The 25330-nt window shown below is 43.7% G+C and overlaps 1 protein-coding gene across 2 annotated transcripts in view; it reads left to right on the plus strand.

Annotated features, from left to right (window-relative positions):
- The window catches only part of AATF (apoptosis antagonizing transcription factor), a 59250-nt gene that overhangs the window by 10580 nt on the left and 23340 nt on the right, over positions 1–25330 (plus strand). For both annotated transcript variants that reach the window (XM_068909600.1, XM_068909599.1), the window contains exons 5-9: positions 11167–11281; positions 11632–11836; positions 12575–12739; positions 13482–13565; positions 25031–25098. In XM_068909600.1, the coding sequence (XP_068765701.1) occupies positions 11167–11281; positions 11632–11836; positions 12575–12739; positions 13482–13565; positions 25031–25098 (637 nt within the window). The remainder of the gene's footprint in view (positions 1–11166; positions 11282–11631; positions 11837–12574; positions 12740–13481; positions 13566–25030; positions 25099–25330) is intronic.

The following is a 25330-nucleotide window of genomic DNA, read 5'->3' on the forward strand; positions in this document are numbered from 1 at the left end:
TTCCCCAGGCTTTTTGCATTTCTGTGGTATCCCTTTAAAATCTCTCCAGAAGAGTTGTTGCATTGGATTTATAAGCTCGTCTCTTTGTGTGAATATTGGAGACGGAGAGTTGAAGAGTGTTGCCGTTGGCAGGACTGACTGGTAAGCAGTGCTGTAAAGCGCGACCTTGTTTGCTCTGTGAACGCCCTGCACCAGGTGCCAGGGGACAGTAGAATGGTGCATTTTGCCTCTTAGGGCTAGGTTAAATCTAGTGGTGGAGATAGGTACTTCTTTGCATCCTACAAATAGTCCTCCTTGCTGCCTGTGCAGCATTATGGATAATATATTTTTTCATGACCGCTAGTCATTGCATCTAGTGATGCAATTAAACTTCTTAATGGGAAATGGCAGTTGATGCCTGGAGACTGGTTCTTAGCCCTGCTGTTTGTTGTGCGTGCTGATTTTGGACTGCAGAGTATCAAGGCACGGCGCACCTTTTACATCCTCCAAATGTGTTTTGCATGGGGTGCTGTGGCGAAACTTTGATCAAAGGGAGGAAGTGGGAAGAGGAAACAAGGGAAATGAGTATACAGTTTGCAGGAAGCTACTTGCTATTCATAATCTTACTGTAGCCAGTTTCTTCAACTCAGAGTCAGTTGCTGGATAACCTATATTGCACATTGATTATTTATTCCCTTAAGGTGTTACAAGTCTCAGGTGCAGCTAGCCAACGGTTGCTATTTAATTACATTTTATTGAAAAGTAAAGTTAAAAAATGCACTTGGAAAACTTTGCAGGACTTGCCTGGAAGTGCCCAAGGCTGAGTGTCTGGTGCTGCCTGTGAAACGAAGGAGATGTTGACTTTTCTTCCTAAAGAAGAAAGCGTGGTGCAGGCCAAACGCTTGGACTGCGACAGAAGAGGCTCTGTTTCTGGGGTGGAAATAAGCTGCGTTTGTAGTGGGCGTGCTGGTAAAGGACTGTCCTTCCCTCTGGAGCCACAAGCACCTCTATAATAATTGCCTGAGTTTGAACTCTTGGTGCTCCAGGTTGGTTAGCTGCTCCTGTGGCAAGTACTGGTGGCTTGTGACTCGACAGAGCACGCTTGGGGACAGGGCCTCTTCAGGATGTGATAAAGAATCCCACTGACGTTCATTTCCAGCAGGAGACCTCCAAAGATACCAAGCGCTTTCTGGTTTTACGTTCTTGCATGCTGAACCTTTCTGTATGACTGTTTCACACTGAATGCCTTAATTTTCTTCTGGGTTAGGTTCTGTAATATCCTACTGAAAGGAGATTCGAAACAGAGGGAAAGATTCTGTTTATTGTCTGCTTAGTGTGTGTTTTTATTTTCTTGGTACCTTTTTAGTAAGGATTTTTGCTGCGTTCTGTTATTTTGATTCCTGACCTTTAAAACATACATATTATTCCATGTAATACCCAGGTAACTGTGTCCCAAGAAGCTGGTTAAGTAGTGACTCTCTTTGATTAAGATCAGGTCTGCTTTAGGTACTGGAGAACCTCTTCCGCTTCCCGTGAGATGATTTGTCCCTGGGAAAGCTTTCTCCCTTCCGGTTGTGCAGCACGCTCTGTCTAATGGGCTCACCCTCTGCCTCGCTCCTTGGCTGCGTTTGGTTCTCGTTTTACACATCTACTTAGTTAAAGGTGTCATATGAAAAGTGTTTTATTGATACAGGCTCAGAATTTTTCAGAGAAGCCTACGGGAATCAGCTGCCAATAATTCCAGTCATAATTCTGTTATCATCTCTATTCATGGGTCACTTTTAAAACTGAAGTGTATCCGTATGTGCATCTAGAGAACATAGTGCTTTAATATAGAGACGGGCTGGTGTTACTGTAGGTGGGGGGAACTGAGGCACGGACGGATTACGCAGTTTCCAGAGGCATGGAGCAGTTACAGGGTTAACTGGTGCTAGGCAAAATCGTAGACTTGAATATATTCTTGCTCTGAAGATTTTATTGGGAGCCCTGCACAAACGTGTGACAGCAGAAGTGGGTTTCAAGCTTGAGTGTAAATTACTGTGATCAGATCTAAAACCGGTAGTTCTTTTTAATTGAATTGTATTAGTCTAGACACTTTATGAATACAAAAACTTTGTGCTTGTCAAGTCATGCCGTGTTGAAATCGATTTAAATGGATGTGGATGCGGGTGTCCCCAAATTTCACCTTTGCTCTCTGATCTAATGAAGATTCTGTTCAACTCTGTGGGCCTGAGCCAAAGCCCATTGACATCGGAGCAGACTTTTGGGGAAAAAAAAAAAAAAAAAAGGACGGAATGACTGGATCAGACCATTTTCTGTAAATGTTATTGTAATGATCCCACAACCAGTAAGTATGCTGCAGTCCCATGCTCACGGACAGCTGTTCTGTGTGCATGCCAACGAGCAAGAAGGAGGAGATATGGAGTGAGAAACTTCAGGCAAAGGTAGAGATTTCAGCGTTAGAGCTCTGATGCTGTATGTGTGCATGTTTAGTTGGATAATTGGGGGTGGAAGGTTTTGCGCATGTTAATCCCATTGCAGGATTGGGCCGTGGGGGAAGTCTGGCAGATATTTTTTGGCCTACCATTACTGTCAGTGAAGTGTTCAGAAATCCCATGTGGGAGGTACTGGAGAAGCACAGAATATTTATTTAACATGAAGTTTGAGGCTGTTTGTTTGTTTTCTTCCCGAGAAAGAAACTTGCCCTTCTACACTGACTGTCAAGGCTGTTGGCCTGTGGTATTTAATCTTCTTGAGCAGAATTTTTGTCTCTTTCTTGCACAGATGTGTTAAAATTGACATGCACCTGTTTTATAGGTTATCTTCATAGCCGCATGTGTTGGACACTATTGAAGTTTATTTTAAAGCTGTCGTAAATTCTAGTTCAAGAAGTAGTAGTTCAAGAAAAATAGTACTATAGCTGTTGACCTGATATATCTGAACCCCAGATCACGGGATTACACCAGACTTTGGGCACATCAAATAGATTTGCCTACACTTGAGTTTCCAAAGTAAATTAATAGCTAATTAAAACAAGGTTAGCTAAATACCTGTGCATGTTAGTCTGTATGCTCTGCAAACAAGATGCAGGGAAACAAAGGCTTGCAAAGCATCCAGACAAGCATGTGCAAATGTCAGCTAACTCGAATTAATTGGCAATTGGTTACCTTGAGATGGAAACTCACTGCGTGTCATGATAAATGTAATTAATGTCCTCGTATTGTATGGGGAGGTCAGTCTGGATGGGCTAATATTCCCTTCTGGCCTTAATATCAAGATAACTATGAAATTTCACATTTCTTTTTCCTTTCTCATTCTTGCATATGTACTTGAGGATTCCTGCCTGGCAGAGGTTGGAACACATGGTGTCAGCTTCTTTACACTTAGAGTAATGTAAAACATCAGTTTTTATAAAATCTCGTTTTTACAAGCCCCATCCACTCCCTGGTTTGGGCTGATTCAAAAGATGATGGCTGAGGCAAATCAGTAGAGCATGAACTTCATGGAAGTGTTTCTCTTTCTCTCCCTGCTCTGCTTTCCCTCTCCCTGACTTCCCACTAATAAAATCCTTGAATACCAAGCCTTTTTTTCTGTTGTTCCGTCTATTTGTTTTCTTTACTTTTAGCAAACTCATCTCTGTCTGATCGTGTTGTCCTTACTGTCAAAAGCAGTAATATTAGAATGAAAGGGCTAATTTGAGTCCGTTTGGTAACTCTGTGGAAGTCAGTTGAATTGCTTATGTGAAAGAGGTTTGCAGCATTGGCTCCTTTGTGCTCAAGGAATAAAACTTGCCCCTGTGCACCAGGCTTTTGCATCATTTGCATTCCAATGGAACCAGCAAATTGGGCCTTTGGTATGGCTCAGACCTTTTCCTTGCAATCAGCCGAAAAGTAGGTCTTTTTCCTACCATCATTTGATAAAATTCCAGAAACTCAATGTTTTGGGAAGCATGAAGGAAACATTACTCACATGATTTCCTAAAATAACTAGACAGATTTACAAGTGCTTTGCGCTGGGATCCAGCTCAAGTCCATTAGAAACGAAAACATAACTACAGCACCTTTGGAAAAAATCAGGTCAGCCTCTGCTGCCAAAGGGCTTGTAACTAGCCTATAATTTAGTCACGACTGGCTCTTCTAGCTTCTGTTTTTTAAGCTCACCCGTAGCTTTTTATTTTAGTACTGTTTTAGTTCTGGGGCACTAAGACGTGGGGGTGCAAATGTGAGGATCGCTGCCTGACAGGGAAAGTCCTGCATGCCCCCCCCCCCTTTTTTTTCATCCTATAGTTAGTTACACAGTGGGAATAATAGAAAAGCTGTTGTCCAAAAGCTCCATGTTGAAGTATGTGATACCTTGAGGAAGTCCCCCCGCCTTTCCCTGGCTAGGAACATTGTTCTGCTGTTGGGAATATAGAACAAGCTCCAAAAGTAATACTGACAGACTTCAGAATTATGATACAGTGGAGCTCTGGCGTAATTCTTTGTTGAAGAAGTTAGAGGCCTAAAATGTTAAGGCTTATTGTTATTCTGAGTTGATAATCTCTGCCTTGCTTTAATAATTTTTCCTCATGCCTGGATAGCCTGCGAGTTGCACAATAATCACTCACACAGCTTTGTAATCAATGCCCAAAGTAATAGGATTCCGCTGGCCAACGGCAATTAATAAATTTGTGTCTTTTTTAAAACACTAGCAAGTCGGGCCTGAAATACGACTGACTGGCTTTCCTCATTTGCATATTTATTGCAGTGGAAAAATTCTTGCCGAATGATTGATGTTGAGCCTGCCTCTTGAATTCCAAACAGCACATTATTATGAAATGAAAAATGCCGGCCATACAGTTGATTAAAGTTGAAGACAGTGGAATCGGTGTTTTTTAAGATTGTGGGAGAATTAAAGGCATATTTTAATAGATGTTGACAAGAAGTGAACTAACAAAAGCAAAGCAAAGGATTTGCTTGAAAAGATTTAATCAAACGTGTTTCTTGGGGGATTAATTGCTGGGGATGACTAGTGCAAGTGGCTGGCTTGTGGATTTGAATGAGAAGTATTGTTCTCAGGCCAGTGTATCAAGTGTCATTTTGACCTACGGTTTAACTCCTGTCCTGGAGTTGTTTGAGAGGAGTGAGAATTTCCTCTCATTATCTGAATGTTTGGATTAATATGGGTACCTGATAATTTTTATTATGTTTAGCTATTCAAATAAAATAAGCTTGATTCCTCTCCTTATTTTAATCTGTTTCATGTGACCAGTAGTACGTTGGGCGCTGCACACGTTCTGTGAAACGGTGACACAGGCGTGAGGGGGGAATTCCCCCAGTGTTGGGCAGTTCAGCTTTCGCTCTGCATACTGTAGTTCAAATACAAGCGTTGCTCTGTTTTTTTCTGCGTGAGTACTTGGTGCAGTCGGCGGAGGTGTATGGAAGATGAAAAGCTTGCACGCCAACAGTATTCCTGCGATGCCAGATCCTCAGATTTAATTGAGGGGAAAAAGTAGTTAATTTCCAGCTTTGGTGTGAACGCTGACTCTCTGCTGCGTCCTGCACGTGCGGTGGTTCGTGCTTTCGTGCCGCAGTACCGGTGCTCCCGCTGGCGTTGGTGTACGGCGCCCCAGCGGGGCCCTTCCGCACCCATAGGTGTCACGAGCACGCAGTGAGGCTCCCTTTGGAGCTCTGCTTGGAGAGCTCAGAGTCAAAAGAGGTGAGGCAGATGCGGGGTTGCCTCTGTGTCCCCTGAGAACTGGGCTTCTGGTCCTCAGCGTGGGAAATAATGCTCCGGTTTGACTGTAATTGCTGTCCTCTGAGAGCTCCCTACTTTCTCCCCCATACTGCTGTGACGTATCATCTTCACAGGAATAAGATGATTTTCGAGAAGTTTTTATTTATGTTTTCCGTGTGCACAGTTCCCGAGTATTGTCAGTACAAATAAACATATTCTTGTGAAATAGGGAAAATTCTCACCCCGGTTTGCACAAATGGAAGGCTGAGGCACAGTAAGTGCTATGCAGCTTTTCTAATGCCCAGTCCGCCAGTGTAGCCCCGGTCTCCTTGCTGATGGCAGCCTTTTCCCCCGGTCCTTTCACAGCTGTTTCCACCCGTTGGGGAGGGTAAGCCTGCAGTTTCTCTCCGGCTCCATCTTACCTTTGAGTTTCCAAATGCTGCTTCCTGGCAGCCTCTCAGCATTTTTGCTTCTGCACTGGATGGAGTGAAATCCTGGGAGTTTTGCCCCAATTTTTAGGGTTCTGCCCCTGACCTCTAGACTCCGAATCATGAGAACGTGCTGCATAGAGGCACTGAAGTTGGGCAGGAGGAGTTTGCTTCATGGAGCAGTTTCGGGAATCCCAGTGGTTGGCTCTCTGTGAATACCTTTGAAAATCTGGCCTTGAGGCACCTGCTTTTTTCCATTGACTTAAAGCATCTCTGTGTGAGGCTGTTCCCTGCTGCTACCCACCAGCTGCTGCTCTCCACAGCTGTTTGGGAAGATGAAATGAGCCCCCGTTTTTAGAGGTCATGCAAAAGAGTGCTGATATTTTCCTGCACAGGAAGCTGCCTTGCTCTAGAAACACTGAATTTCCAGTGATGGGAGAGCGCGGCAAGTATGATGCTCGTGGCTCCCCAGCATGGCGACGCTTGGGTGCCAGCGGCGGTGGTGGCCGAGATGGCTGATCAAAGGTACGTCTGGTGGGGCTGGTTGCCCCTCAGCCAGGAGCCAGCACCCTGCAGAGGGCAACGCCAGCAGCAGAGCCGGTTTGTCTGTAACCACTGGCATTGACAAAATTGACTTTTTGTAGTTTGAGAGCAGTAGGACAGATTTCATCTCTGGTGGGTCTCCTGACACTTTGATACATGGCAGTGCTATCCCTGAATGGAGCTAAATACTCCAGGGCTACTTTCTGGCTGGGTGAAGGGATGTATAAAATGAGAACATATGAGAGAGTATTAACGGAAAGGCACACTTTGATTTACTGATAGTGGCTCCCAGCTTTCTTGGTGGATTGATATGCTGTCTGCTGGATCTGGAACAACTTTTTCACTCCTGTACACAAAATGAAGGGGCTCCCGTGGACTCTTAAAAGTGACTCTTACAAGTTAGCATCTCACCGCAGGCGTTCTCAGAGTCCCATTTAAGCTGGAAGTTACGTTCGGACCGTGCTGGCTGTGTTCCTGTAGCAGCTGCAGATGTATCCCACTCAGCGTCCTCTTTTCTTTCCCAAATGGCAGTTTTAGAAAAGTTTGATGGAAGGAAGGATTGCATGATGTCCTGGGATTAGTTGGTCTCTCCTACCCACAGAGCATAAATTGTTGATTTAGGGATTTTAGTTGCTTGTATTGAAATATCATAAAGGAGCCCAGCCTTTCTTGATTTTAAAGAAGTGCTGAGCCACCTGTCCTCAAAAAACACTAGACTGGACATGTACAAATAACTCCTGAACACAGAGACAGTTTTGAGATTTTTCTTACTGATGGTTTATGGCCCAATATAAGGGCAAATGTTAAAAGTGTGAGCTGTGACACTGATGTATGTACAAGGCAGAAAACTTGCCCAGCGGACTGCAGAACAGATTATATGAAAGATGCAGCAAAATTGCCAGCAGAGGGTGGGAGAGAAGGGGTGGAAGGGGTGCACGGGGGTGAACAGCGAGGGTAGGCTCTGCCAGCAAAGTCGGAGCAGGGCAGTTTCCCATGCTGTGGCTTACAGTAGCTGCTTTCTCCGTGCTCTCTGTGGTCATTGCCCACCGCCTGGGGCAGTGGGCTGGGAAGGGGGGAACTGAGAACAGTTGAGGCAGCAGTACACAACAGGGCATTGGAGACGCCCAGAAGTGGTGCTGACGGCAGAATTAGAGTAGTTGCAGAGCCTTAACAGCGACGACGACCAGGTTGCGGTGCTTGTGAAAACCACCGTGTGGGTGTCTTCTTGGTCCCAAAAGCTTTAGAAATTGAAAATCTAGGGACTGCCTAGGACGTAAACCCGGCTCGTGGCAGCGGGAGGCCCGGTGCTGCGTGGTCAGGGCTGGCATTGCCTGCGCGCTTTGACGTACGTCTGGCGGCTTTGTTCTGTAAACAGGGCAGGAGAGGGAGCAGGAGGTAGAAACCCCATGGTTATCGTGTGTGAAAACTGCTAGTTCGTTGCCTTAATGTACTGGTGTGCTTGAGAGAAAGCTCTGCGTTTGTGACTTTTCTGTTTAATTGTCTGTTTCAGACCAGGAGCAGCATTGTAAAGATGATCTGCTGCGGGGTAGAACAGGAGCGCTAGCTCCCCGCTTTCCTTCAAAACGATAATTTGCATCTGTAAAACAGTTCTGCTTTATCCTGCCTTCCTTCACAAATGGGTTCAGTCGTTTCCCTAGAGCAGGCAGTATAAAGGTGGATGAGGGTGTTAGAGGGAGGAGATGAAGGGAGACAGGAGACTGGGAAGAAAACAGGCCCTCTTGGACTAAACATGAAATGGACAGGGCAGGGCTGGGTGGGAAGAGGGCAGGGGAGGGTGACACTTGGCTTGTGAAGTTGAGTTTACAGCACACTTAAGCACCCAACAGTAACAGTGAGAATCCTATCCAATGACGCTATTAAATACACAAGAATTGAAAGCATGGAAATTACCCAGCTGTAAGAGGCTCATGATGAAGCCAGTGCCTGGAATAATTAGCCCTCCCACCTGGTTAGACACATGGACATTGTCTTCCCTGCCCTCTCCATCCCCTTCACGCCAAATAAAATTGCTTCCCATCGCCGCTTCTGTTGGGGTCCATATCTCCTAGCTTGGGGGAGCTTGAGCCTGTTTTTATTCTCTGCCTGCTTGCGGTGGCCCTGATACACCCCCGAAGAGCTGGAGTACTACTCCAGTTGTAATTGGCAGGATCAAAGCCGCCTGGGGTGCATTAGCGCTGCTGCTGGAGGAGAGGCAGCGGGTAGAAAATAAACAGGTTCAGAAGCTCTGGGGACATTTGGCTGTGTTACAGGCAGTGGGAAAGATTTTGTTGCGGTAAGCTGTGCACTCAGGTTAGGGTGGGGGCACTTTCTTTTGCAAATGATGCTCTAGCTTCAGACGTATACCACAAATGCATTTTTAAGGGCTTTTGTCTATTTGTGTCTTAGAATTGTTTTGATGCTAACACACGACTGTTTTACAAGTATGGCAAGCCTAATCCGTTAATAGGTTTATATAGAACAGCTGTCAGAGTGTATCTATAATGAACCATGGACGGGGGGGAGGATAAGTCCAACTGCTGATCTGCAGCAAAAATCTTGAAGTGTCTTCTCCTTGACACTCCTGTTACTGAGGTCAGGCCATAATTTATCTGAAGATGGTGACAACTGAGCAATATCACAGTGGCAACATGTGAGAGATTGAGACCTCTGTGCTGATTTCTGCTTGCACTGCCTTTGTCTGGCTGATGAAGATTTGCTGTTTGGTCTAGCCACGATCTCTATGCCCCCCCATTAAAAAAAGAAAAACAGGTAGAAAAAAAAAATAAAGTGGGCAAAAGTCCCCTCCGTTCTGTTACGCTAACTGCTAAAGAAGGAACAGGTTTGGGAGTTAACCGAAATAGCTGCATTGACTTCACGTCGGCGGAGAAACTGGTGGGGAGTCATTGGGTAAGCTGTGGCGAGCGTCCCACCGGCACAGCACTGCTCTGGGCTCTGCACAGCTCCTTGTTCACTGTCAGCCAGAGCTGCTCCTGCTCTGTGAGGATGCACGTTTTGGGTGCGCAGGGAAGGAAGCAAAGCCTGTATGAATCCTGCAAGACAGCAGATCTTGATGTGGTGTGCTACGTTGCTCCAAGTAGTGCATTTTCCCCCCTTTGTGTGGCTCCTCTCTGTAAAAATAGAAGGCAATATACTGATGTCAGGTGAGTGGAAATTAATCTTTGTAAAGTTCAGTTTAGGTTTTTGGATAGAAACATGCTAAGTGTTTTACCTTTAAGAGCTGACGCTGTGATTGATGTGTAGCAACATACAAAGGGAGAGCTTGTGTAGGCCTAGACAAACACTTGTTCTATATCAGAGCGTTCTGCAGGGAGGCTTGTTGGTTGCCGCAAAAGAACTATTTTTAAAGAGCAGATGCTGCAACAGTGTGTCGTTAACCCTTCCCTGGGGTCAGCTGAAATTATATGTCCTTTGAGAAGATAAAATCATCGGAACAGAGATCATTTTCACTGCATCTACATGCAAACAGAAAAATTATCAGCTCTGAAAACTTTTGGATACGCAGCATCGGACCTACCAGGATTTGTGTCCGCACATACCCTAGAAAGCAAATACTCTTCCTCCTAAAACTAATGCTCATACCGTGTATTGATCCTTCTTGTGCACCCTTCCACACTAATCTTTTCTTCACTTTATTTTTTAGAGTGCCCTATTGGTAATCTTGAAAAAGGAAGCGCTCTCTTTCTAAGAATCACTGGGCCTGCAGTTCTGCTTTTCTGATTGGAATCCTCTCATTAAATTTGCCAGATCATTGTTTTAAGTTTCCCCCATAGATCAGATCTTGCTACACTTAATTTTACTTACAGTCTAATTTCTTATACCTCCTGTGTGGTGAGCACAGCAGCATAGAAAGCAGCAATAGTCACAGCCCTGCAGGAGTTCAGTTTTCCTTCTCGCCCTCCCTCCTTCTGCTCCCTACACCATGCGCATTACGAACAAGAGAGAAAAGTGAGAGTGCAAGTTTAGATGGGCTGTACACATATACATTTTCCCTTGTGCTGATTCATGCTATTGCTAAAGCTGGCCTCCAAAGCAAAACTTAAGACAGGAGAGAAATGAACTAGTCAGCAAAAAACATTGTTGTCATATGCATGTGTCATTTGACACTTCTGCACACATTAGTTGCTTCTTCAATATGCTGATCCTTTAGGATCTGCAGTCTGAATGTTTGTCGATGAAACATTAGATCAGTATACTCCCAATGTGCAGCCAGGCAGATGTTTAGAAGGCAGTCCTCCCTCCCTTCCTCCCTCTTCCGTAAAGAAGTGGTCTTTCTCAATATGCAGTTGTTTGACACTAACAGTTATAAATCAATCTGAAGTTAAAACCGTATCTGTAACAGGTTAGGGAAAAACATTTAATGAGACCTGCAGTAGCTGTGGCAGAAATGCAGGTTCAAGATGAGGAACCAGACACTGCAAAGCTAAGTCTTCACCAAAAGCAAGTAGCAGTGGTAAATTCACTCATGTCTCTTATTCTGCAGGTTGTAAAGCCCTGAAGGAGTTGCTAAGAGCGTTAGTGGACCTTCAAGATGAGCTTCTTTATCAATACCCAGGCACAAGGCATCTGGTAGATGGAAAGCAATCAAAAATTGAGAGGTGAATACAAAATAAGACAAGGCCTTTCTGAGTCCTTTGGTCTCCTGCTCTTTTAAACAGGAAAATATGCAGGCTTCCTGACCATACTCATTCTCTGCTGTTCTCTCAGCTGCTGCTGCGTCTGGGTGACAAACACTGGACAAATAGCCGTTTGAATCCCTCCTGCCTGTATGGAAAGTCCATTTTGTAACTTAGTTCTGAGAGTGAAGGAGAGGCTAAGCTATGGGACTTTCCACAAAAATACTACCATGGGGTGGAAGGAGCATGAGTTTTAGTGGAGGAGCAGTTAAGAGTTATACGTGTTGCCTCAGAGAGGCGTAAGGTGTTTAGACTGTATATTTTTGTTGTAGTGATGATGAAATCCTCAGCAGTAGCGATGAAGAGAAAGAGGATGAGGCTCAGAAGAGGAGGAGGAGCCTCTCCAAACGAAAGCTAAAGATGGAAGACTACCCAGAATTCCTGGCCAAGCGGTTTGCTGACTTCAGAACGTATCGGAACAAAGTCTTGCAGAAGTGGCATGACAAGACAAAGTTGGCATCGGGCAAAATGGGAAAGGCAAGTCTTTGTTCATGTGTGCTAACATACTTACCATTTAGCAGAGCTTTGTGGAACAGCAGTTTTCTATCATGCATGTTCCAAGTTAAGCCCAGAATTACAGCAGTAAGAATTAAATACACGTGTACGCACTTTTTCCAGCCTTAAAGGAGTTTGGAAAGAAGCAGCCCTCAAATTTCAAAGGCATAAGCTGCTCTCTTTTGTTTTGAAGGGCAAGAAAAAATTTTCTTAATGGCAAAGGATGTTTCAAGGGTTTTTTTCCACCCTTTTGGATAGCGCCAGTATTCTCCCAGCTAGCCGTCTCAGCACAGCCAGCCTGCAGCAGGAGGAAAACACTTGGAAAACGTCACCGTTGCTGACCAACGAGCTGCTTGTATTTTATAACAGAACTAGAGACTTTTGTGGTCCTCCTCCTCCCCGAAGTGTACACTTTAATTCAATGGGTAATCATTTCAGCCTAAGATCCAGGGTCTCCTAACATGTGTGAGTTAAGATTAATCATTGAGAAGTTCATCTGAACCAAAACAGCAAAGGCACTTTATTAAGCCAGGCCTCAAGTTGCCTCAGGTTGGGAGGGGAGGGAGAGGGCAAAACAAATAAAAAATCCCTGCAACAAACCCTAATCCCCCTCCTTTTGGAATGCTGTCTGCTTATCCACTGACATGGAAAGATAGAGGAACATTGCTGCCTTGAGGAAAAGCTTTCTGCATTATCTGACACTAGTTAATGTTGTTGCAGGGTTTCGGTGCCTTTGAGCGTTCAATCTTGACTCAGATTGATCATATTATGATGGACAAAGAGAGATTACTACGGCGGACGCAGACCAAGCGATCAGTATATAGAGTGCTTGGAAAGCAGGAACAGGAATCTCATCCGGTCCCTGAATCTTTACCTGAAAATTCGGTAAGGGTATTTTGTTTTTGTAACTCATCCTGTAGAAGCAGTGGAACTCTGCAAATCAAATAGTTTGAGCCTTTAGCAGGTGATATTCTTGTTTATAAGAGATATATGAAGGAGATACGTGAGTGTTGATTCTTACCATGTAATGGATAAGATGTTGATACTTCAATTCTGTGGTGTGGGGTTGGTGGGTTTTTTTTTTTTTTTTGGTGTTTGCAGTATTGTCTGTGCCAATTTGATAGGCACAGACAAGGCTTGGTGCAGGATTGTGCCTATAGGCTATAGGCACTGGTGTTCTCACTAAGTCTGCTTTTTGAGGAAGAGCTGCAAAACTTTATCTTTACTCTGGAGTTGAGAGTCCTTGGCCCAGAAAGTCACTTCTGAGATCATACTGCATGTAACCTGTAGCATATGTTAGTGGTAAGTCTGCTGTTAATTTAGTATTTAAGAATGAATAAACACTCCGTTCTGAGGGATCATGTAGAATTACTTGCAAGATATATTTTTGCCACTACATTAAAAAAAAAAAAAGTACTATTTTGCCAAAAAGACTTTGTACAGTTCCATTTCCTAGTAAAGGAATTGTAAATTTATGTTGGCGTTGGCAGCTTTTCTGCCTTGCCTTTAAATGTATTCCTGGTCTTTAAAAGCTTGTTATGATGGTGTTTATAAACTGCTGATATCATCCGAGTTGGGGACAGAAACATGTACATACGGGCGTTCAGTGTTTTCTTTGTGTTCCTAGGAAGTCCTCCCTCAGACAGATTCCAACAGGCACCTGAAGGACATAGATGAGGAGATATTTGATGATGACGACTTTTATCACCAGGTAGGTGCTGGTAGATCTGCATTGGAATTATGGCTCCAGTTTACTTTCGATACTTACAGAGTTAACGTGGTCAGGTTCTAAATCTCTGAATTTCTCTGACCAATGAAACTCAGTTATTTGACTTCACGTCTTAAATCTCTGTAGGTACCTCAAAGGGTTTAATCCCCAACTTTTCATATGGGGCTATAAGAGCTCACATTTGCATTGTGGATGTAGGACTGCTGAGTGAGTTCGGGCTGCAGGGTAAGGTTTTTGTTGGTGAGCGTTGCTACACAAGAGGAAAATTACTGAATTCTCTAAAGGTGACTGTTTCTCTGTGGGAGCATGAAACAACAATTTTAGTAGATCCTCAGAAGCACCTAAGTTACTCCTCATCTCAGCCCAAATCATCTCATCTATCAACAGATTGAGAAAGCTGTGGGGCTTCTGTAGCACTTTTCTTGGAGTTGTGCCAGCTTGAATTTGGTCTAGTTTTTCCTTTTTATTTGCAAAATTCTTAGAAACAAGGAATCTCTCCCCAGTGCATTGAGGCTGCAGCTAGGGAATCCTTGTGTTTGTGATTTAGTTAATAAATGACAGTGCCAGTTTCATAAAATGGTGAAATTGCAGTATGTTGAGGAGTGCGGTTTGCTGTAAGTCCTATCCCCAAGGCACAAAAAAACTACTTCTGCTCTGACAGTACAGAGAGAGTTTTAACATCAGGACTAAACAAATACAATGATATCTTTAGAAAGCTGGACATTTCTAATTTGAATAGTTATTGGAGTAGATAGTAAAGTGTTAGGCTAGTGGAAGAGAGCTGTCGCCATGTAACTGTGATCTGATAACTGATTTATCCGAAAACATTTGAACGCTTTCAAATTTTGGGATTTCATGTACGGAGCTGGAACAAAAGACTTATTAAATTGGTAATTTGATCTATGTTTTGCAGGTAGGAAACACTCACCACAATTTAGTGATGCCTTTTTTTTCCTCTCCAAGAAAGTTTTCAGCACATTTCCAACCCTACTGCTGTTGAAGTCCAAAGGAATTTTTACAGTAGACCTCACCTAGTGCAGAATTAGGACAATGCTAAAAATGCATTGAACATTTAACCTTTGTAAGGAATCTGCTCAAGGCAGCCTGCCTCAGAGCCGGGAATGTTTTCCAAGCTCCATCTCAGGTCTGTGTATTTATTGTAAGAGCATCTCTGCTGGTATTGCTGTGAATTGGGCAGCATTTCTGGGGGAAGTGAGGAGGCTGGGTTCATCCGCATAGGCTTTAAAATGGAGATAAGAGAGTGCCTTTCTTGTTGGCAGCAGTGGTTGAGGAGGTTAAATCTGTTTCAGCAGTGAGATAATACTGAGGTTAAATTTGAGATCTAAGTGGAACATAAGCCCAGCTTTGGGATCTTAGTGGACTCTAAGAACAGAGAACAAATTAAGTCAGTATAATAACATAGTGAAGTGTTCAAGGAGAAATAGCTGTGATTGACAATCCTTGGACCTGTACAGTGAGGTACTGATTGGCCGTGAAATGCTAAATTTTTTTAAAGAAAAATAGCAATAGATGAATGGCCCTTCTTCCCTACTAATAACTTTAACTTCGATAAATTCTGATTTCAGAGTTATGACTAGTCACAGCTTAGCTTTTCCCCTCACTGGTTAATTGGGGTGCTGGGGTTAATCTAAATTAAAACTTAAACTAATAGAGGTCATTGAGGGAAGAGAATCACCTGAGTAAAACAAATGGGTCTGCCAGGCACAACTGTATCTTGGCCATTTCCCAAGAGGGAAGTGGCAGCAAATTGGAGTTGTTTCAGCATTCTGCAGAGGTGAATGATGGGTGACACCGGTTTAATGTACGGCATCTCCGGAAACGTTCCAGATTGCATTACTTGCGGTACCAACTGCTGCCACCCGCGCACAGTGAATAGGAGCACAACCAGCCAACAACATCTGGCAGCACAGCAAGGAATGGGTGCAACTTTCGAAACCCCATAGACTCTAAATATGGTGCTTAGCCTGGTGGAGGCTTTAATCACTTACCACTGCTTGGCAGAGGGCTACGACAGCTTATCCTAGCCTCGTACATCACGCACAGACATCTGCTGAGCCGCGAGGCAGCTACACATTCATTTTCCTTTCTTGCCTTTTTTTTTTTTTTTTTTTTATCCTCCCTCCCTTCTACCCTTCTCCTCTCCTCCCGTCCCCAATATGCTTCTTGGGAGAGATGATCTGTAAAGATTACCGCTTCATTGTGTGCGAGTAATTGTGGGGATGCCAGCCCCTTGACAGACACGGTGCGGCACCTGTTCCGCTGACCTGCTTAATTTCTGCTCTTGAGTGGGATTTGGCAGAGATTGGAGCCGCAGCCAATTCCGTGATAAGGCTAAAGAAAATGGCTGTATGTTTTCTGTCACCTCCCAATTAAATTGGTTTCATAAAGTGCTTTCCTTTATTTGTCAGGGTGGCAAGCTGAAGCTGAACGTTGCATTCAGCAAGGGTAGAGTGCATTACAATAGAGTGCTGACAGTACGGTGAATGTGTTTTCTTTCAGATGGGTCATAACTGTGCAGCTCTTCTGTGTGTGTGCGGTGTGTGTGTATATGTACATACATAAATAAAATGTACAAAGGGAACTGGCTCTTCAAAAGTAACGAGCAGCAACAGCTCTGATTATTGGAGCTGAGGTTGCTCAGAAACTCTGACCTCTGTGTATAACGCTTACTGCAAAGTATACGGGTACATTTCAATAGGTGCTTTTCTCTTTGTATTTAAATTTAGATCCAGACTTTTATTCGTGTCACTTCTCATTTTTCTAAATAGCATTTTATAATATTTAGTTTATTTTGATTGCTGGTTATGATTAATTAAAGGTAAAAATTCTGATAAAGAAGGACATGAAAAAACGACTTCCTGTGTATTTCAGAGGGAAATTGAGCAACAAAATATGATTGTGATCTGATGAAAGCGTACAGGTTTGTGATAAGAGAATAACTAACTATACTGTTTTGTTATAGTGTATCTCCAAAACTCTTTAAAGATTCTATTTTTTTCAGGTCTTGATATTTGATGGAATTCACCATGTAGCGCTGGTGGAATTTTAAGGAGATTCAGAATTTAACTCTGCTCTGTCTGTTCATCCCACTTTGCCTTTTCTCATATTCCTCTGTTGTTTTATAAGCAGTTATAATTTTTATTGTGATGGCCCATGTTGAATAATAATGTTATGCTGAGCTGAATAATGCAAGTGAAACAGATTTTTATTTAGGTTCCACTGGATAAGAATAGTTTAACTGTTTCAAAAGGATCCTCATTACTGACAGCAGTGAGATGCTAGACTACATTTCCTTTTCTTCTGAACTCTGGTTCATACGTGGTTTTAAGGGAAGAGAAAGGCTTTTTATTTTTAGAAGTCGCATTTACGTGAATTCATTACAGCCGTTATTGCAGCATTAAGACTTAAAATTCCAGCCTGCTACCAGAGAGCTGCTGGTCTGACATGCTACACTGGAGATTTTATTATTAGGTTGAAATACTCCTCTAGTAAAGGAGAGAGTTGAAATTGGTTTATTTCCAACAAGAATTAGGTTAGTGTTCATATGCTAAGCGATCCATTGGTAGCAACTCTTCCCAGAACAAATGTTCATCATTGGTGGCAGCAGGTATGCCTAAGGAGAATTAAGAATATACATAATCTTTTTTTTTTCCCTGCGCTCTTGCTCCCTCCTCCCCCTGGTTTCAGTTGTTTTGTATGTCACCGCTTTTTATAGTAACTTGCAGTCATTGATCTTGTTTGCGATCACCACAACTTCCAGAAACAAAGCTGAGTCGAGGTGGCTGAGGGACATGCGAGGAAGCCCCGATGCGTTCAGGGGGCAGCAGTTGTGCGGTGGCACTGGCGGTTGTGCGGCGGCGCTGCCAGTCGCGCAGCGGGTGAGCATCCCTCGCCACTGTGTGATGCTGGAAGGGACCAGTAGATGTCTGGAAGGCGCTCGTGAAGGGGGCATGTTTAAATAGCGAGGGACTGGCTGCCCCATTCCTTATCTATACCACGGTTATTTTAGCAAAAGATTTGATGCTGTAGAAAACTTTGATTTTAGGACTTGTAACGTTCCCCGTGGTCGCCCTGTGTGGGTTGGCGCTGTGTGTGCCTGCATGCTCGGTGTGAAAGATGCACGTTTAAAGCTGATAAGAAATCTCACTAACTTTTTTACTTGGCTTCTTCTCTAGAATCCCAACTTTAATCTGAGTGACCGCAAAAATGATCTTCAACCCCGAATCTCATGTAAAGATACTTCTAGCTATTTATTTCTCTTCTGGGTTGTACATATGTCTAAATACGTTGTATGGCTTTTTAAAAATCTTAATTTGATGGGGTAAATTTATCCTTGTGTCCCAAGGAAAAGTAGATCCTAAAGCAGTTCCTGGGCACGTACTGTGTTTTTCTCTCCAAGGTATTTGATAATGCCATAAACAAGTAATTACTAATCCAGTGAACTATTAAAAGTCGATAATGGTGAAAAATAGAGAGAAGACTGGCTTTCTGACAAGCTGGTTTACCTTAATTAAACTAGTGAGTGATTAATATGGACAGCTGATCTTGTGGCTTTAATTAGATGCATTTAGAGTTTTGTGTGAATAAGAGATGTCTCGAGCCATCCCACAGGTTAATGGCAATACAATACTCTTATCAGAGGCATGTATCTTTCAAATGGCTGGGTAGATGGTTAATAACACGTTTTAGAGCTTGATTTGAAACTTCTCTTAATGGGTTATTAGAAAACAGGCAAGTCAATGCCTGTTTTATACAAAACTGAATTTCAATAAAACAGTTTTCAAAAGAGAGACTGTTCAGTGAGTTCATCCCGCAGTTGAGATTTTTACATTGCAAAAAGATTACAGAAAGTTAGATGTAAAAAAAGTTTCAAGATGAGTTAAAAATAACACGAGCTACAGTCTAAATTTTCTCTGGTGTTGCTAGAAATGCAAATAGTGTCATGCCAGTACTGTGTGGGAGCTTGAGAGAGGAAAACAAACGTCTTGGTTCTTCATCTAGGCAGAATGCAGTGTAAAAGGTATGATGAAGGAATCTTGAAATAGAAACAGCGTTTTATAATTTACAGTTTTTAATAATTGTATGGTGTGTAAATATCAAAAAAGAAGGAAAAATTAATGTGATTTATCATGTCTGTCCAAAGAATAAAGGAGGAAAAAAATTAAATTAGAGAATGATCAAATCACGTTAATAAAAATGCAGCTTTGTCAACTTCCTGCTCAGAAGTGGACTGCCTTTGCAGTTTTACCTGGAAAAGAGGAAGAGGAAAAGCAGTTGGTATTCATATTCTTATGAATACCCACTCCCACTCAGCTTCTCTCTCTCTTTTTGTTTCCCAGAGTGATTTGGTTAAAAAACAACTGTTTTTTAAATTGCTAAAAGGTGATTTTAAAATAACACATTTTTCCAGTGTGGCATGTAATGTTGTGGCTCTCTGAGACAGGATAAACGTGATTTGCCTCAGTTTTTGAAAAGATTTCTCATTAAAAGATAGTGGGGCACAGTGAGTAGACCTTTGGCCACAGTAATTGCTTGTTCTCTGTAGTAACAAATACACATTCAGCTGGAAAAGTCTACCTAGGCCATTTGCAAATATTTTAGAGTTCCTCACTAATAAACTGAGTATTTCTTTAGCCAAGAAGTGACAAAGTGTTCTAGTAAACGTCAGCAGCTGTAGGTAAACTCAAAGTCCAAGTTTTCACGTTTTGTTCTCATTATTTAGGAATCCATGCATGATTGAATCTTCTTCTGTCGCTTTCAGCAAAAGGCTTAGATGGCAGACAGTGCATGAGGTTCTGCTTTTTCATTGTTTTAAAATGTGCATCATCAACTCCTTGTCTGATGTTATTATTGGCGCAGGAAACCCAATGTGACTGTTGTGACTTTCTCTTGCCGTGATGGGTTCAATGACTGGGCTGAGGCTGGATCTCACCTCTTCACGTACATGACTCGGTGAATTCAAGGGCAGCAGTGCTGCTTGCACGATGCCATAGGTGGCTTTGCACTGGAGCAGAAATGACCCATGCCTTTCCTGGCTTTACTGAAGGCTCTAATAACAACAGAGTAAAAGTATTTCTTTTGTCCCAATTATATTTCTAAGCTTTATAAATTAAACTCTTTCCTGTGATATACTGTAAATCAACCTTTTGCAATGCACTGATTTGAATTGGTCTGTGAGGGCAAAGAAAAGTGAGCCTTTTGTCAGTAGGCTTATATCAGCTATATGTAGGTCTTTGTCTCAACTGGAAATTCTTCGGGGTCTGCAAATCAGAAAAGGTCAGCAACTGTAGTATTAGAAACACTGATAGATAGTGCATGAAAATGAGACCTAACCTCTAAAATGAAAATTGACCTCTAAAATGAGAAATGAATCTCTATTATCCTTGAACAACACCCTGATGGCATTTCTAAATCCCTCTAATTTTGTACAATGTACTTTACGTGCATCTCTTTAACTAGCATAGCGAAGGAGTCCCTTTAAGGCGAACTCTTTGGAAAGCAGACATCATTGACTTCAGTAAGTCAATGTAAGTTTTAACAATGGCTTTGGTGTTAGCAGAGGTAGGTGAACGCTCACTGCTTTTGAAACTCTTGCCTTCAGACATGAAGTATCTTGTATCTTATGTGCGTATCTTGCTTTACTCTTTTGTTAGCAGTTGCAGATTTTAAGTTCTCTTGCGCTATGAAATATTTTCAATTTCTGGGAAATGTGCTCAAAACTCAGAAGGGAGTATGAGTAGTTCCTGACCTACCGTTAACGCTGCCTGTGGGCTTTGGTGAGCTGTATGACCTCGTTGTGCCTTGCTTTACTCATGTGGTAGATAACTCCTGATGTTGACTAGGGAATCTGATTTGGTTGGTTTTAATAGCATTTCCAAATGGGTTTTGATTTGTGAATAAAAGCTTTCTCCTGGACGTGAAGCTTTGCTGAGTTGTGAAATGCGCATGCAGCAGGTATCGCTCCTGGCAAGCATCGCCACTGCACTCCAAAGACCAGTAAAACTCACGTAGGCAACTTTATTTCACTTTCTATTGCCCGTTGTCTGGTTTGCACGTAGCTTATTCTCCTGGCCACAGCTTTCGGTGGAAGCAGTTTGGAGCCAGCGGTTGAGCCGCAGGCTGTTGGATGTGGTTGCGCTTAGCCGCAGGTAGGCGGTTGTGCTTGTCTACACAGAGACTAAGGTCAGCTTTCTGAAGTTCAGGGAAGATGTGAAGAGGTGAAGGAGGGAGAGCAAAAAAGAGTATGTTTCAAATCAAAACCTTTTGGTGCTGAAATTGCCTAAACCAAACTCTGTCTTCACACATCAGGGCTTAATGCTGATAGTGATTTACTTACACTTCCTAGTTAATAATTAGACATTGGGAGACACCATATATCACTCTTAATGGAATATATGGGGTCTGATGAGAGTTTTCTGTTTTGACTAATAAATTTTAACCAGAATCACCAAGCTTAATGAAATATTGCAGCCTCGGAAGTGTTTTAAGTCTCGTGCTGAGAAAACAGTGTTATTTTACTCAGTAAATGAATTTATCATTCATTCTGTATCCTGAGCCCTAGCTGGCTCTGGAGCATGGGCTGAATGCAAGACTGTGAACTAGAAAGCGGAAAAACTAATCAAATCCTTAAAGACCAAAGGCAGCGAGGCAGGTCTAGACTGACTTTTTCAGTGGTAGCCTCTGGCTGCATCCACTTTTATTTTAGTAACCATTGTTAGCATGATTTATAACTTTAGCTTTAAGACGTACACTATTTAGATGTAATAAGATGCTTTACAGCTTTTATTTCTATTTCCTAATTTCCCTCTTGTCCCTGCTCTTTTTTCATTCCTCCTCATCTTTGTCTCCCTCCCCTTCCACTCCCCAGCACTATCCCCAAGCTTGCCATTGCAGCTGCACTGAAAGAGCATTTCACTGTCAGCCCCAAGGTCAACAAAACAGTGACTGCCTCAACTAATGGCTGATCTGCTGGTGGCCCATTTAGTTCAGAAGAGAGTACTGCGAGCAGAGTTTAGTCTCATACTGTTGCACAAAGCTTTTCGTTGCTAATTCTGGTGAGAGGATCTTCTGTACGTGGAGGAGAGGAGGTGCCCCCCAGCAAAGTACAGGATCCCTGCTTTGCCCCTCACCTTTTCCAGCTATCACGTAAAACACTGCCTTGCCAAAAGGAGAGTGGTTGTGTCTAACAAGGCCCTGCCCACCTCCCAGGTACAGCAATAGGAACCTGCCCTAACACACCTTGTTCTAGTCAGGGGGAACGTAGCAGTAAGATCTTGGTGGCACTCTGTAGTCTACCAGTCTTTGGATTTGGTGGGCCACAAGGAAGAACAGCTGCTGCTGAAAACGTCTTGCTGCTTAGTTGTCTGAGGTGAGAAAGAGAGCTCTCCAGCTGATCTTCTGCTGTAATAGGGAGAAAGGTCAAATTTAGGTGCTGCTTTTAGTCTGACTGAAAGAGTCAGAGACAGCAACGAAACTGCAATTTGGGAGAAAGTTGTTAATACTAAACAGATGGATGCTGCTGTAGTGGTGTCCCATCAGAAAGAATAAAACCTTAGTAGAGCAGCTCGGAAAGCATCTATGTTAGGAGTCAATCAGATATGCTGATTGAGACTCCTGGGCATTGAAGTAACTCAGCAGCAAAGTCTTTGTGCTTGAAGTTCAAGCTAGGGAATCCATCCCAAACGGATCTAGGATGTCTGGTGGCATTATTGTGTTCTTGTGGCTTAGCCTCTGCCACTCCTACTCAGCAGTTTTCTCCGTGCATTGTGCCAAAGAAGCAAGATAAGAAGAGACAGTAAACACATCTTATTCCTGGTACAGGATAAAACCGCTAAAACTTAGCTGCACCATTTCTTGCTGCTGTTAAAACTCTCCCTCCCACGTTGCTTTTGACAGAATATTGACTAGAAACCAAGATCCCATTTCTGCTTAGCCTTAAGGGCAGCTGTTTGCCGAGTAGCAGTGTTACACAGGTTTACTGTGTCGTATGTCTGTGTAACACTGGATTTGGATCTTGTATTTAGCTGCCAGAAGTGACTGTGATGAAGTGGGAGAGATAAACTGATAGATTGTGTGCCAGAAAGATGTTGGGAATCAATCAGATAAACAGGGCAGAGGAATAGCTTGCTGTTTTCTAGTGATAATAAACCAGTGGCCTCTGTTCCTGGAATTTTTAAATCTAATTGCTGTGGTAGTAATCTCCAAAAATAAGCAAATAGGGAGGGGGGAAGTCATGGGAGGGTTAGTTGTGTTGTTCTTGTTCTTTTCTTCTAATAGGATGTATGCCTTGAAGGAGGGGAAAGATGTGGCTAGGTGTAAGTATTTCCTCTGTTGCTTAAGCATCTTTTATTTAAACATAAAAAAGGCATCTTAAGGTGATACCCAACTACTTGTAAGGCATGTTCCTTTTGCAGGGTGCATGCCTTTTTTCCCCTCGTTTCAGTAGTGTGCTTAAGGGATGAGGAACTGCAGGAGTCTGCTAGTTGCTCGCGGCGCGGTGCCCGAGGGCAGCTTCTGGGGTGGGCCGCGCTCGCCTCGCCGGGAGCAGTCCGAGGGCAGGCTGCTCCCGGCGCAGGGCTAGGCGAGGGGCAAGCTGCCTTGGGAAATGCCGTTGTCTCACTTGAGCTGGCCTTTCTGTCCCCACATCGCTGGCTTCCAGTTGCTACCAGCTTCTTTGTGGTCCCTTGCCTTGCCTGTGCGTGCTGTTTTTGGCAGGTGAGGACAACAGCCAGGACTGTGGCTGCTCCCCAAGCCTTATTTTCTGTGACTGTTGCTGTACTGTGATAGACCACTGCGGTCCAGCTTTCCTGCTTAAGCAAAAATACAGGCTAGAAGAAGAGCACCATTCCTCCTTTCCCAACTTCAGCATCTTTGTGGACCTCACAGGGCTCTGAGTTCCAGGTCTGGGGCTTTTTCAGGTCCTTTCTGGGCTGGAGCTGTAGCTTCTCTAGTCAGTGAAATGACAACGTCTAGAAGTCTTTGCACCTCAGTTTGGGAGGGCTTATTTCTGTTTTCTGTGTTAACATGTTGGCTAATACCCAAGGCACGCTGCGTGCAATTTACACTGAGAGGTGATAAAGGCATAGCGTTAGTCAAGTATCCAGAAAGGCTGTTCACAATACCCTTTGGCTACAGCAAGACAAAAGGACAAAACCCAACCCTCAGGACATGAGAAGAAATAGAAAAGCCTGCTTGAGCATTCTTGCTCTAGCTGTAAAAAGCATTTTACTGGACTGTTCCTTGGAGCAAACTGCAATAGCCTAGCAGTGCTTGACTTCTGTTCTGTGCAGTGTTTCAGTCTCCCCTTCCCCTCCAAGTGTGGGGTGAGGCCTGGGAGGCACTGGTCTCCCTGTAGCTCTCGGAGGGTTCCCTTGTTACAGCTCTCATTGATGGGAGTTGTGTCCACAGCCGCATGCGGAAGTTCAGGCCCTTTTTTATCCTTCTGAAAGCTAAGGAGCAGTACAGGTCTGTGAAGTACTGTCCGAGTCGGTCGTTCTGCCGCTCTGGGTGAGGAGCAGCTGCCTCGTGCGTACGGCTCTGTGGCTAATTCTTAAGTGGGGCCCCATGCCTGGCCCTTCGGAGCCACTTTCCCCACAGGGGCCAGTCAGGCATCTGCCCTCCAAGGGGTCTGGGTGCTTTCCTCCACCTTCCTGGGACACCAGCAGTTGCCAAATGGTGGGCCTATCTGGTAATACCCCAGCTGCCTCCTGGCACTGTTGTAACTGTTGTTACCGTTCAGCTTCACTGTAAAGCCCTTTTAAAAAACAGTTGCTGACCTCAAAAGGTGACTGCAGTGCCAGCAGGGCGTGGCGCTGCTGGCTTCTGGTCCTTTCCAGTTGCTTAGGCTTTAGGTCATCGTTTTGCTTTCCCCGTGTAGGACTCATCATGGTTGGACCATAGTGCAGCTTCATTGTGCCCTGCTGGCTCTGCCTGACCTTCTAGATCCTGAATGACATGATGCCAAATGTCAGCTGTATAAACTGTGACGTGCTGAAGGGAAGACTGCACTATTCCTCGATCCATCTGAAATTAACTTCTATATGGCAACTCTTCCTGGTGGCCTTCAGTGTTAGGCTCCAGTCCCATGTTCTGTGGAGACTTTTGTGGAAGAGGGGCGCAACCTACAGCTATTTCCACTTGTAGCATAGGATTTTGCTTCATTGGTTGGAACCCTTCTAGATCCATTGGCTCCGCTCTCATCATTCATGTGTTCTCCCTTGGAGAACTCTTCTGTGAAGAGGAAATGTTAAAAGGCCTTTGGTTCTTGACTTGGGGTTTCCAAGGAAGTTTCCAAAAATGTGGCCGGCCCACAGATTCCTTTGGGAATGTGGCAACTGATTGCTTAAGTCTTGTGAGAAATCCACGAACCTGTTTGCCTTAATCTCTCTTTACCGTACCTTTAAATAAGATTGTTGTCTGTTTTCTAGCTCCTTCGAGAACTTATCGAGCGTAAAACCAGCTCATTGGACCCCAACGATCAGGTAGCAATGGGCAGGTAAGTGGGAAGGTGTCTGCGACATCGCTAGCTTCACCCCAGCACTGCGTCCCATCCAGAAATGCACAGCTACTTCTGGGCTCCCAGTCCTGCTCACTAGAGAAGCCAAAATTGTGAATGATTCCAGAGAAAACATCTGGGTGTAATAAATTGAGTAACAACTGATTAAAACAATATGGTGTTAATCAAGTGAATCATTCTCCATAGCATACTCCTTAGCTGTGGATCACAC

The sequence above is a fragment of the Struthio camelus genome, chromosome 16 (genome assembly GCF_040807025.1).
Source record: "Struthio camelus isolate bStrCam1 chromosome 16, bStrCam1.hap1, whole genome shotgun sequence".
NCBI lineage: Eukaryota > Metazoa > Chordata > Aves > Struthioniformes > Struthionidae > Struthio > Struthio camelus.